Below are 13,708 nucleotides of genomic sequence, written 5' to 3'. Positions count from 1 at the left end.
ATAAAGTAATTTTTTACGTTATTGCTACACATCTTTATTTTGTCATTCTCCAGCCAATTTTGCTCGCTTCTGAGTTATTCTGAATGCCTTTGATGTGTATCCGTATCTTTTACCATAATTGCATCTGGTGGATTTCAGATGAACTGCAGTGATACTCATTTTTAAGATATTCTCTACAGGATTAGCATATATTGCTATTGGCAACTATTTCTGTACATGACTTCTTTCAGTAAAAGAAAACTAGTTACATTTCTCAAAATCTTGAATTATTGGTCTRTTAAAATACATGTATGATCATTAACCCAGAATTTTTTCAGAAAACATGTTACAAAATAGCAATTTATAAATCAGATTAGGGTTTTGTGGGTCCCCAACCCAGATTTTTAAATGGGAAAAATAACGTTGCTGAGGTGCCAGTGGTGCTGTGCTCACTTCCATCAACTGAGATTCTCCTCGGCTTGTCTTAGGTTGACAGAGCTTTGATTTTTTTCTCTCAAGTTTTTAGATCTCTGCTGATGAAAACCTGACAACTTTATGCTGAAAGAGTCCTCCTCTTAATGAGTTTTCCAGCTTTTGTTTTATTGATGGCTTTTTCTTCATTTGTATCTCCTACAGAGCCACCTCGGCCAATAGCACCCCCCCAGCTGCTTGGTGTTGGGCCGACGTACTTGCTAATACAGCTGAATGCAAATTCAATTATTGGCGATGGACCTATTATTCTGAAAGAAGTGGAGTACCGCATGACATCTGGGACGTGGACAGAAACCCATGCTGTCAACGCACCGACTTACAAGCTCTGGCACTTGGACCCAGACACTGAATATGAGATTCGGGTCCTCCTCACCAGACCAGGAGAAGGTGGAACTGGACAGCCAGGACCTCCGCTCATCACCAGAACCAAATGCGCAGGTGAGTTCGCTCTTTCTCACTTTCTSCTGCTTAATTATTTTGTGGGTTTGTTGGCTGCAATAAACCTGCAGCAGAACTTAAGGTTTCCCTTGGCACCAAGGAATCCCACTGTGTTTGGGCCAATGTGCATTTGTTTTTTCTGTGTCTCCTGGTTTGCCTGGTTACTCTCTTGGTTCCTGTTTGCTGTCTGTGGGAGCTAGGTTAACAAATGGGACTGGAGAAAGCTTAAGAAAATCTTTTACTTCTCCATATGAAAAGATGGACACATCATTATTTCTGGAAAGGACAATCTGCCCTTTTTTCACTTCATGTTTACACTTGCATTTTATATACATTTATACTTAAAGGAACTTGCATGGAAAAAGAATCTGTTTAAGAAACAGAATTTTACAAAAAGGTAGTCTCCTTCGGGGTTTGTTTTTTCTCTTTCAAAGAGGATATGCGTGGCCCACCAGAGTCTGTCGCCAACTTCTAAAATGCAAATATTAATAGAGTTTTCTCCCTTCTGCATCTTCAACTTACCACCAGTGCAGTCATGAGTATTGCAGAAACTTGCTGTCTGCTTCTGGTTTTTAGAGTGCCTCTTTATGGCCAGCACCAAGAAGATTAAGCATTGTCAACTTGTGTTAGATGCTGTGCTTTGTAAAGCTACTTATTTTAATCTCARCTTTCATGAAAAAGAAAAATAATACCTACCTCTCATAGTTACAGAAGAAAAAAAATTGTAGGTTTAAACACTAAACCAGGAGTCAAATAAAAGGAAATTAAATTGTCATTTTTTCCCCCTAATCTCAAGATTTTTAGGGTCTGATTTGTGGTATTTGAAAGTTTGGACTATGTTAGATATGGCAAAGAGTGCTGGTAACCACCTATTCAAAACTGTGTTAAAGTAGTAAGAAGGAAGAGCTGCAGTGGTGCTCAGTTCCATGAGTTGTTTGTGTGTGCATGTATGTATATATAAAATAGAAATATATATAAAACCTTTTTTCACACTGGTCACAGACCTCAGATGGACATCTATTCTAATTCTTATCTAAGATTATATGATCCTTCATTTTGTTTACTCAAGGAAGAGGTTCGTGTCTGGATGGCAAGCTAATACTGCAAGTGTCCTCTACTGGGCTATGGCAATAAGTATAAATCCCTGAAAATTAGCCAGTCTGTTTTGTTGTTTTGTCTTGAAATTGGGCATAATACCGTTGGAAGCTGAAGCACACTGCTCATTTAATCCTTTAACCAGTAGCTGTCAGCTGGAGCAATTCTGAAACTGAAGGCATTTTTGAAATTTGTGATCTTATTTATAATTTGGTCTCTCTCTCCTGTGAAGTGAAAAGATTTTTGTGTCCATCTCAGTTCAGATGACAGTTGTTGAGATCTAAGTAAGGTTAAAGCATTGATTTATTGTTCTGAATCATTTTAGACGTTGTTCTGAAAAAGTACATTAGAAATTTGAAACAGCTTCTGTTTTAAAGAGAGTGAGCCAAGACTAACAAATCCAAAATGCTTTTTTCCCAGCACTTGAAAAATATAGTTTTATTTATGCAGTGTTTATGACAGACTCAGGCTTTCTAATGGGGAAGGAAAAGAAAGGAGGTCATGATTTATGTGAAGTTTGACATCTTTTTAGAAAACAGGGGAAACAAGGAGTTGTGCATGTGATTTTTTTTTTATTTGATTTTATATATTTTATTTTATTTTTTTTAACACTCACATAGAAGGCACCAAAATCTAATCTGGTTTGAGACAAACTTTCAATTCAATTCACTATGAATTAAACCACATAAAAAAAAAATCTTTAAAAGAAAAAATCCAAACTTTTGTGACAGTGTTATTTTTATAATAAAATCTCAAGCTCTTTACCTTGCAGTAAGACTGGTTCATCTTATTCCATAAAAGCAAAGGTAAACATATATTACTATTAACAATTTTTATTCAGAAAAAATGAGTCAGCAAAGGTTTAGGGAGACTGAAGAATTTTGCCCCACATCAGGGAACGGGTCCTTGATGGGATTGCTCCGAACTGCAGATCTCTGTGCTTCCTTGTCACCTGTCTGATCATGAAGACTGATGCTCCTTGTCCTCCCAAGACTTTTGTAAGGCAACTGCAAGGGTCCCAAAGCAATATGGAATTGAAGCCAGTGCTTTTTTTTTTGTTTGTTTTTTGCTTTTTTTAAATGTTTGCTCTTGGAAGGCAAAACACAAACAAAAATTAGACTCTTTGAAAAGATTTATAAGAAAAGGTAAAGCTAATAATGAAATAGCTAGCACTGCAATCTCTTTTGCTACTGGTATTGTACTAGTGACTGGCAGGTGATTTACTCTGCTATATTAGATGACATCTCTGTAGCAATATCTTCTTTCTGAAGATTCTTCAATTATTCCTAATTCTTGCTACTGACAAGATCACTTATTTTTCAGACAGATATCCTTATTCTCTTTCCTGTCAATGTTCTTTGTCAATTTTGTCTTTCCATAAGTTTTGTGAGTATTAGTTCAAATTTTGAAACAAATTATAATTGATTATCTGTTCAGTGTCAAATGGAGTGATGGGCAAAAAAATGAATTTTCAGAGTGAATTTTGACTGCTCTCTGTATGGATTAAAAAGCACACATTACTGAACATTGATCTGATGAGTTTTTAATGTTTATGTGCCAGCTACCAATGATAGCTACTGCACAGACACATCAATAAGAATAGATTAGTATTCTACTTTTTGTTTATTTTATATCTACAGCAGATATTAGCATTATTTTGGAATGAAGATTAAAAATGATTTTTCACATAATTCATTTAGTATTTATAATTTCATGACATTTCATAATAACATACTATTGATCTGTTAGCCTGTGTTTTGCTGGAGATGCATCCTACTTTTGAACAATTTGAGAAATGACTGTACTCATCTCCATAGCAGACATGCACTTTTATTATTAGGTATTTAGAGTATTTCTGTCTTCCTAACAGCAAAAACGATGTCTGGTGACTTATTTAGTAAATGTTCCCARTGATGCTAAACACAATTGATTTCTAATAAAGGGATAATTCTTTCATTAGTTAAAAGTCCTGCAGAAATCAGTCGGAGTAACTGGAATTTCCTGAGTAATCTTTCCTGTGCTGAAGTGAAGTGACTGCATTTTACTGAAAAACTTGTATGTTTTGTCGGTTTGCAGTCATGTACATGCAATTAAAGACAGTGCTGAGCAATCGAATATACGATACGACAGTGTTTTTAAACAACTGAAGCGATACTAAAACACATTGAGCAAAAACATTATTTTCCCCCATTATTCTCCAGAAGAGCCAGCTGCATTCCTTTCGTTTCCTTTCTTAAGCGCAGGCGAAGTGTTTGCTGAGCGCCCTAGGGTGTCGCAGGGTGCCTGGGCTTGCGCAGCCCCGATCCTGCCTCCCCACTATACCGCGCGGTGCGCCCAACACGGGCGCTTATTGCCGTATAGCTCCGTGTCTTGCCCAGCGTTGTTGCTCACATTGTTCGCCTCACTGGCATTTTCAAACCCGAACCAAGGGCCGTGGGCAGCGCTTGAATCAGAAGCAGTATCACGGTTGCTTCGCGTGGCTTTTGGGTTGTTTTGGGTTCATTCGGAGTGTGCTGGGTGACCTGTGATTGCCTGCTCTGCCCTTCCTTTGGGGGTGCTCTGGGAAATATGTTGTGATCTCAACTCGTCTGCTTCGCCTGCTTTGTCAGCTGTAAGTTAGAAGTTGTTCAGTTGCGTTGGCTGCTGCTTCTGAGTAACAGCGAACAGCTCAGTTTTATGGTTAACTGATATTTTAGTGGCAAAGGAGGTCAATAGTTCAGCCTGTCCAGAGCTTAATGTATGTACACAGCAGAACTGATCTCTCGTACTTTACTGAAGTTCAATGCAAGGGTGTGATTTTCAGTAAAACATGAAGATTTGTAGAGCAGTCAGAGGAAAAGTCCTGTTTTCCCCCCCCAAATATTATGATTTTAGTAAAGTTTTGTCTGTATTTTATTTTTTTGGTAATAAAATGAATAAGGTGAAGAGTAAGCTTTACACTGCTGGTTACAGCTTTATCAGAGCTGAGAATGGAACAATATATCTTGATATTATTGTTCTTGTTGTTGTTGTTATTATTTTACTGTTGTCCAAAATAGTTATCAGTCACAAAGATCTACTTATCAGTAACAGTCTTGAGGCTCAACAGTGGAGAGGCTTGTTCAGTGGTGCACTGCCAACTTATGATTTGCCTTTGGTTAAAGGCTTGGGAGCTGGGTTGCTTTCTGCTCTTTTGAATGTGGAATGTTTGTTTACAATCTGCACATTTATTAATTTCGAAAACAAAATACACAGAACCCAGGACACTGCTGAATTCCCCTGCAGCACGGAAAAGGAAAACATGGGGAAATGCTGAAAAACAAAAATAAGCTTAAGTGTTTTTTTTTTTTTTTTTCATTTTCTTAGGAATTTTAACCCAGGAATGTTGACACTGAGCAACTCACTTTGCATGGCCATCTGGAGAATTAAAATGTTGTTCTGGTTGCATAAAAATCCTATTTGTTTTTGAAAATGAGTGGGGTGAAAGGGGACGGCGCAGCGTGGGCTGATGTGGGATGCATACAGTATATACTCTGTTGAATATTGTTCTCCTTTTAAAATTTTGGAATGGAGGTGGAGAGTTCAAGGTGAGGGGCTTGAATTACAGGCTTTGCTGTGTGCTGTACAGGAAAATTTAGTATGTTGCTATGTGAGGCAGGGGGCTTGTAAAACTGGATGCAGTCAACATCACAGAACGGTTTTGGAAGCTCCAGTGTGTCAGAGGCTAGTAAGAAAATACGGCAATGAATGTATAAGCTGTGTACTTCATTTGTGTCTCTGAAGTAGTACATCTTAAATTCTTCTTTAAATCTTTGAGAGCTAATAAAAGTGCAGATAAACATATAATTCTCAATAGTTTAAATCAAATACAATTTTTCAAAAAGTTGAGTGGTCAGAGAGTGAATATTTACCTTTACATCAAAACAGTTACCTTAAGGTTCCAGATAAAGTCGTTTACCTTTTTCTCTTGACGGAAATCATATTAAGGTAGAGAGTTACAACATAGTTGAAAAAGGAGCCTAAATACATTTTGAGCACTTTAATTACATATTTTTATTATTCATATTTCTGTTGTTTATAACTTGAGCACTTTGTTAAACTAAACTAAAATGAAGAATTACTTGAAACTAAACAAATACATGTTTTTTAATTACTTTACATTTATTATTGCAGAAGTGCCCACATTACACCAATATTTATAAGTTGCTGTTGCTTTTACAAATGTGTTTGGCACTTGTAACCATTTCTGGGCTTTAGGCCATGTGGTAATTGAAAGCATTTAAGATCTTGCTAGAAGATACTGAGTGCACTCTTCTCTTGTTCAGTATAGGTTTACTGGTTGGCTATGATACGGAAAAGGTATTTAAACAATTGAGCAAGTCTGGGCTAAGGAGCTTAATCATATTGCCATTGGGACGGGATACCAGAATGAGATGCTTGTTATTGAGAGAACGTCTTACAGAACAGCGATGCTTATTGTGCTGATTGCCCCTGTTCAAATAGCCGTGCCACATATAGCATCCTAATGAGGCTTTTATCCCTAAGAAAGGACCATAGCGCAGCTGCGTTACCTAGCAGGAGAGCAGTCGTATTGCCTAGCCGAATTCTTGTCAGATGGTGTAAATTAAGCACGGTATTCTCTTGTTTTCGAAGGGGTGCAGTGCTGATGACTCAGTTGAATTGACATTAAACTGAAAGTTCAGACACTGACCTCTGCTCAGTCCGTTTTCAGCTTGTTTCTGCTTGCTGTATTCAGTGTTGCTTAGTACTGTTTTGTGGTATTTGCAGCTCTGAGCTTTCACTGCGCTCTCCGGAAATGTTCTTACCGCCACAGTGCCGGTTCCAGGTTATTCGACAGCACCGTGTTGTCCTGCCTTCTCCCTGCGTTGCATTTCCAGCATTAACTCTGCTCATGGCTAGGTCTTGGTTTCATAGGGTCATAGGCAGCGGTAAATCGCATTTTGCCCCTTTGCTTGGGGCGAGGGTGGGAGAGCCGTTTTTGCGTGCAGTGACCTCTGCCTCTCCCTGAACCCATGCAGTACGCAGCAGCCGCAGCGATGCGGTGCTGGTCATCGCCTTATAACTAATTGGCCATCTGGGGCTCAGTATAAAGCTCACTGAGCTGACGTCTTTCTGTTAGCGGACCGGCCCAGGATCCTGGGCGGGAGGACAGATGCCCTGCGTGTGCCGGGGGAGGAAAGGAGCAGCTGCTGGCTGCCTGCAACTCCCGCCTGGCAGCACCCCTTCCTGCAGCTGATTTTTCTCATCTCCTGTCTCACCTCGGGCCGTTCAGCCACCTTTCCCAGACCAGAGAGCCCCGCAGCACTGAGACTTCGGTGATTTATCCAAAGTGCGTGCAACTACTCAATAGATCACATTTCTGAGAGGAGCACTGTCGGTGGCAAGCAAATGTATTGCAGTGCATTAATCCATGGCCACCATTCCTGCTGTACAGTAAAAGAATGGACGTGGGTAATAATTCATCCTGCAGCACTTGAAAATGCTCGAGGTGCACCCAGGCCAGATAACTCAGAAGCTGCTTGTAATTTCTCCAAAGTTTGGGCATTCATATTCACAGTTTTTCCAGTCTGCGTTTGCTCCTGAAGAATGTGTCTGCAGGTTAAAATAATCTCCTTTCAGAAGATTGCAGCTCTTTCCTGAACTATGACTTTTAATTTCAACTGGAAAAAAAACCCAAACTTTTCTGAATATGATTCATTAGTGTGCTCGATATGTTAATTTAGTTTGCCTTCATAATTAAGGTGCCTTGGTTTTTAAGAGTATAATATTACTGTTATAGTGATTGAGGATTGGTAAGTACCTAAATAAAACAAACTTGGTTTTGACACCTGCAGTTTTAAAGAACTGGCTTTTATTATGCTTTCATTTTTCATGCTATTAAAAATTAAGCAGGGAATATTTTAATAAGGTTTTATAAGCTGCTGTGGTCATTGCAGCATTTGAATGTACAGTTTTGAAAGCACGGGAACCCTTTGTGGTGCTATTAGCAGAGTAGTGCGGAGTGCGTGGCTGTGAGCAGGGTTGTGTGGCAGGTTGCAAAGGAAAGCAATACTAGCCGGGTGTGCTGGGGGGATGCAGGTGAGACTTCCCAGATGTATTCAGTGCTCTCTGTCCCTCTCTCTATCTCTCCCCACTGTATGTCTTTCCCCTCCAAAGTCATTGCAGAGAAATTTCATGCCATTCACGCTGCTGTGAAATCTGGATAAAGCTCCAGTTAACATCCCCCTGAGGTTAGGAGGGGCTTCCCAAAAGCCCTCGTTCGTATTCGCATTGATTCTTTTGGCCTTATTCTGCAAAATGGATCTTTATTTTGCACTGAGTTTTTGTTTTTATCTTTTTGCAACTTTGTTTTGTAAAAATGCAGGTAATACTGTTCTTTCCTCCTATTTTGAACCTGGCCTGACTGAGGCAGAACTGACTGAATTTCATTTTCTTCATTTTAATTTCTCAGTAAATCTTCCTGCTGGCACTGAGAGGGAGAATGGGCCAGATGATGTTTTTGTATGGTGTGATAATGAAATAGCTTCCATTGCAACAATAGATTAAGGAGGATATTAAACAGCAGCTGTTGTCAAGTCACACATCAGGAAATCAGTAGGTCTGATCAGTAGATCTTAAAATGGCTTGTCAAGACTCTTATTGTCACCTGTTTTTGTTTCCTGTTTTCAAAAAAAAAAAAAAACCTAAACAAACAAACAAAAAAACCCCAACAAACCACCACCAGGCAGCTGGGGCAGTCTTGGGAAGTTCCAAATGATTTGTAAAGTAACAATAACAATACTCATATAAAGGATCAGAATCACCCAATTAATTAAAGGCTTGTCATCTTGACTTTAATTCTAAACAGAAAAATGGAACAGCCAATACAAGGGTTGATTAATGAAGAATTAAGAAAGTAACATGATTAGAGACAGTCAGCAGGTTTATGGAATACTGATCTTGTCAGAATAACTTGGATTTTTAAATTAGGTTACAGATCTTGTTAATAAAGGCAATATAGTTCTTCTGTAATGCATTTAATTGATATAAAACAGTTTGATTAAGAAACTAAACTAAAATAAACTCAAATGGAGTAGAACTGGCTGATGTATCTAAAAACGTACTGATGTATGAACATTTCTATTTGGGCCATATCAGGATCAGTTTTATGCTATTTATGAAGAAAGTATAACTACTGATCAACTTGACAGATGGCAAAAGACTGTGAAAGTGGTAAATAACAAAGAATCGAGATACTAATTTACAGTGGTTTGACTTGGCTGCTGTTAATCTAAGTTTCAGGTTGGCCGGCTGTAGTATAACAAAAATAGGCTATATTTATAGAGCGGGAGAAGGAGAAACTTGATCACAAAGCATTGGCTGACTCAATGTGGGGATTGCTGAACTGTCAGTTGAGTGCCGTAGCTAAAACAGCTAATGCAGTCCGTGGTTGTATAACTGGAGCAAAGCTTTTCCCCCTTTCTTTAATTTTGGAGAATATTTTAAAGCTTTTGAAGTTGCATATTTGAAATAGCCTGCCAAATTGGTTTACTTCTGACCCAGGCCCTGCTCTTTACCCTACCCCACCTCAACTCTGTGTAGCATCCCATTCCGTGGAATTGAAAATATGGTATTATGCAAGAGGTTATTGTTAGGATGAATAAGAAAGCAAAATAAAGGAATGCTGGAAGAAACTTTAAAACTTAAAATCCTGAAATGATATCTTGCTGTGAAGGAGGTGATGTGACCAGAATTAACACTGTTTTGGTAGATGCAGATGTGATTGTAGTCAATGATTTGTCATGTGAGTAAAAATCATACCTGGGTTTTCCTTGTTTCACATCTCCAACACTGTTCTGTGAAAAGCATGCTATTTCTTTTGTATACTAATATGTTTCATCTTGGATTACCTTTTTAAACTATTTCATTTTATGCATTTTGTTTTTCAGGTCATTATTAATTGCTGAAAGCTATTTCATTACTCTTGGAAATGGCAGCATGTTTAATTATCATTCAGATAATTACACATTTCAGATACTGAATCTAACAGTACCATAAGCACACATTTTGCAGTTTATTACCTTTATTTCATGGAATTACGTTCAGTGCAAGGGAGCAGTGAAAATATGTTTGGCAATGTGCCCTCTTTTCTCTGCCAGATGAACTCTAGCAATTAGGCCAAAATGTCAGAGACTGGTTACCATGCGGAAGAGAAAGTGCTGCATTCACAGGTTAGAACTTGTAGCAGTTCAGGTGGTTACAATTAAGTAAACTATTTCAATCACACCACTTTTTCTGAAAGTCATGATCTTAGAAGATAGCCCTGAACTGCAATTCAAGAAACCTGAATTCAGTTTGGGGCCTTTTTGCCACATTTAACAAATCAGTCAGCTTTGTCTCAGTGCCATTTGGAAAGTGGGATTAATATGCACATTTCACCAGGGATGTCTGTCATATTCATTTACCTTATACGGCTTTTTCAGGGCTAACAGGTCTCTTACTGTTATTGTGCTTGCTGAGATGAGATCTTGGTTTTATCTGAATGCTTTCCACAGATAAATAGTATGTAATCACAATTTAGTACAGTAAAGAGCATATGTTAGAGAGTAAATTTTTATTGATTCAGTAACAAATTTTGTACCTGATGTAATTTTATGGTCCTATGGAGGTAACCCTCTTGAAAATGAGCTAGTACCACTGCTCTGCCTTCAGCCAACATTTGTGTCTGCACATGCAGGTTCTGCTCTCAGTGTACAGTTTATACAATAAGGGGGGAAAAGAAAATAAAAGAAGAATGCAGCAAGCATGTTGTATAGAAATGAGTTGAGATCAATTTTTTCCTGAACTAAATATCTTCTGTGACTGTCCTTGTGCTTGTCTCCTATCCTCTGAATAGCCATAATTAAGGATCCTGCTCACTGCACACGTTCCTTTCTTTTTGTGCCACTTCACCTCTAAGACTTCTTACATTGCCATTGCCAAGCTTTCTTTTTCTGTTGCTCAGGATTTTGGAACACAACCCCTGAACCCGGCTTGCTATCTTTTCCTTCCATTCTCTTCCTTCTCTTCAGCCAAGAAACAAAATGAAAAGTCAGAACAAAAAATACAGATATTTCTGCCAAAGCAATGGATGAGGAAATGACTAATACATCATAGAAATTATTCACATTGTATAAATGTTTTTGAGAAGGTGCACAGATCCTATGGTAATGCATACAATATAAGAACATGTACGGAACAGAATCAGGAAAATTTTTCATTGATATGAATTATCTTATCTAGCTATAATCAGAAAGGGTAGTGAAAGCATATTTGAAAGCTAAATTAAGTGGGTATACATTTTTCACTGTTGTTTTACTGATGAGCTTGTTCAGAGCGTAAACCCTTAGTTTCTGCAGTGAGGGGAAAAAATACAGAACAGTAATATTGAATAGAAATCAATAAACTTATATAGCCATAGTCTTTATGTCTTACTGTGAATAATTTAGTCCTGGATTTACTAGTTGTTGTGTTCTTTAAATAAAGTCAGTTGACAAAAGTACTTTTTTTTTTTTCCTTGTGTTACATTGATCTGATTCCCATAGTGGAAGCAAAAGTGCTGCCACACTTGAATATTGCCTTCACAAGTCAGCTTACTGTCTCGGTGTTTAAGAAAGGATCTGCAACTTTGAGATGGGAATTCTGCCTGAGTCTATGTAATGGTTGCTGGGCTCCAGGTGATCTGAAGATCTCTTGAAAATATATATGTTTTTGTTTCCAATGTGTGATGTTTCAGCTAGACTATTACAATCTACACAGATCAGGTTCTGTAGAAACCCCACTATGTATTTTAATTGTTTTAGTTTGAAAATATGCATTGTGGACAGACCTAAATTAGAAAATGTTGGCTGTTTTGTTTACACACTTTGTTCTGCTAAAATTAATCTCTTAGATGCTTTGTGTTAGCATATACATATGTACCAGCGTATATGTTTTTTTCCTCACTCCGAAGAGCAGCCGTTCTGCACCAGCATGTTTGTGCAAGGCTCTCGGGTGTTACAGGCACACCTCTTTCCACCTGGGTAGACAATCATACAGGATTGGAAACAAATTTGCAGGAAATGTTTTTTTAAAAAAAAAAAAAAAAAGCCTCCTAGCTTTTACAATATAGTCTTTCATCTTCAGTTGGCAAAAATCTGCTTTTAAATCATCTGCTCTTACTCTCACCTTCCTTGTTGCCGTGTTTCATCCTGTGCCTTTGTCAGGCCTGCCTGGGCCTGTAGTGAGGGTTAAATATTACATAACACTGACACTTCATGGAGGAAACTCCCTTTTGTCTCAGGTGCTGGACATCTGTTTTTTGGAGTGGAATTTGCTGAGTTATTTTCTGCTCAAGCTCTATGTGCACAGAATAATGATTAGTGAGAGAAAATGAGACATTCAGTGCAGTGCATCTTCTCCAATAGAAAGAGATTCTTCTCTAATAGAAAGAGATTCTTCTCAGTGGATGTGATGTCATTTAAAAGAATTTGAAAGTCATTGCATATGCTTTTTTGGCTTGAAACTGTAATAATTCTCTTTATTGAGAGATTGTAACCTATCTCTTTGAATTTAGCCATGTCAGGAAATATTCTCCTTTATGAGGAATGAGAACATAAAGGAGGATCCAAATATTGGTTGTTAGAGTACGGCTCTGATTTTGGGGGACTTGAGCATTCTTATGCAGACATGCAACGTTATGAAGTAGAGCTCCAACATAATGGTTGGCCTGTAATGTATTAATTTCTGCAGGTAAAGTGTAACTTCATGCTTTGTAAAGCGAGTGTCTTGCTGTTTAGCAAGGGACAAAGCATGATGTCATCATTTGAGAGATGTATTTGCAGCTTGGACAGGTGATATTTAAGGAGCCTGAAGAGAGAAATGACCTGGCAGTGTAACAAGACATATCACAAGTGACTCTCAGAAAGAATGAGAACAAGACAGACAATTTCCATTACTCCTCAGTGTTAAGGTGCACTAGCATTATCCCCTAAACAGCCACATGCTCCAAGCAATAATCGTGCGCTGTCTTCTTCTATACTAATATGAAAGTGGAATTCAATCTCTTTGACACATATTGCTTCAGCTTCTGACTTGTCAAGTTGTTTCTCTGCTGGTACTCAGCTAATATATAGTGAATGGGCTTTGTATACTGACTGAAATGGGAAAATAGTTATCCAGTTTCCTTTGAAGCTTGCTGCAGAGGTGTCTAGAATATGCTTTTTGGTACCCTACATGTTATTGTAGATTGGAAAAACTGTGAAGCTTCAAGGCCCTTCTTCAAACTGGTTACTCTTTTGGAGTCTGTTCTCCAGTCTGAACAGAGAAGCCTGTTTAGGTATGTGCTATTTTCCATAATTGTTTGGAGAGAGGCAATCCTTTTCCCCTGTATCCCAGCAGTGTGGATGTGTACTGTTATTTAGTGCAGAATTTCACACATTTTTTAACTTCTAAGTAGGAACATATTTTTGCAATAGCTGATAAGAAGTTCCACATTTTCTGTATCAGTTGAATGCTGCCTTTCTGGAATCAAAAGTTGATAGTATTCACCGTCATTTTGATACTCTGCAATATTGATGAAATATATTTTATAGTAAACTTGCTTTATTGACTATTGACTATATTGAATATTACCCACTGCTGCTCTTCCATGTGGGCGCCAATGACACCAAGGGCAAACTGGAGACCATCAAGCAGGATTTCAGAG

General features: G+C 38.2%; 1 protein-coding gene across 1 annotated transcript in view; it reads left to right on the top strand.

The window, feature by feature from the left end:
• Positions 1-584: 584 nt before the first annotated feature.
• PTPRK (protein tyrosine phosphatase, receptor type K) overlaps positions 585-13,708 on the top strand; it is a 176,288-nt gene continuing 163,164 nt past the window's right edge. The window contains exon 1 of the mRNA XM_026070146.1: positions 585-909. Coding sequence (XP_025925931.1) covers positions 585-909 — 325 coding nt within the window. The remainder of the gene's footprint in view (positions 910-13,708) is intronic.

Source organism: Apteryx rowi, unplaced genomic scaffold (genome assembly GCF_003343035.1).
Source record: "Apteryx rowi isolate R43461 unplaced genomic scaffold, aptRow1 scaffold_305, whole genome shotgun sequence".
Lineage (NCBI taxonomy): Eukaryota > Metazoa > Chordata > Aves > Apterygiformes > Apterygidae > Apteryx > Apteryx rowi.
Note: the sequence above shows the minus strand (reverse complement) of the source record. Positions and strands in the feature narration are given on the sequence as shown.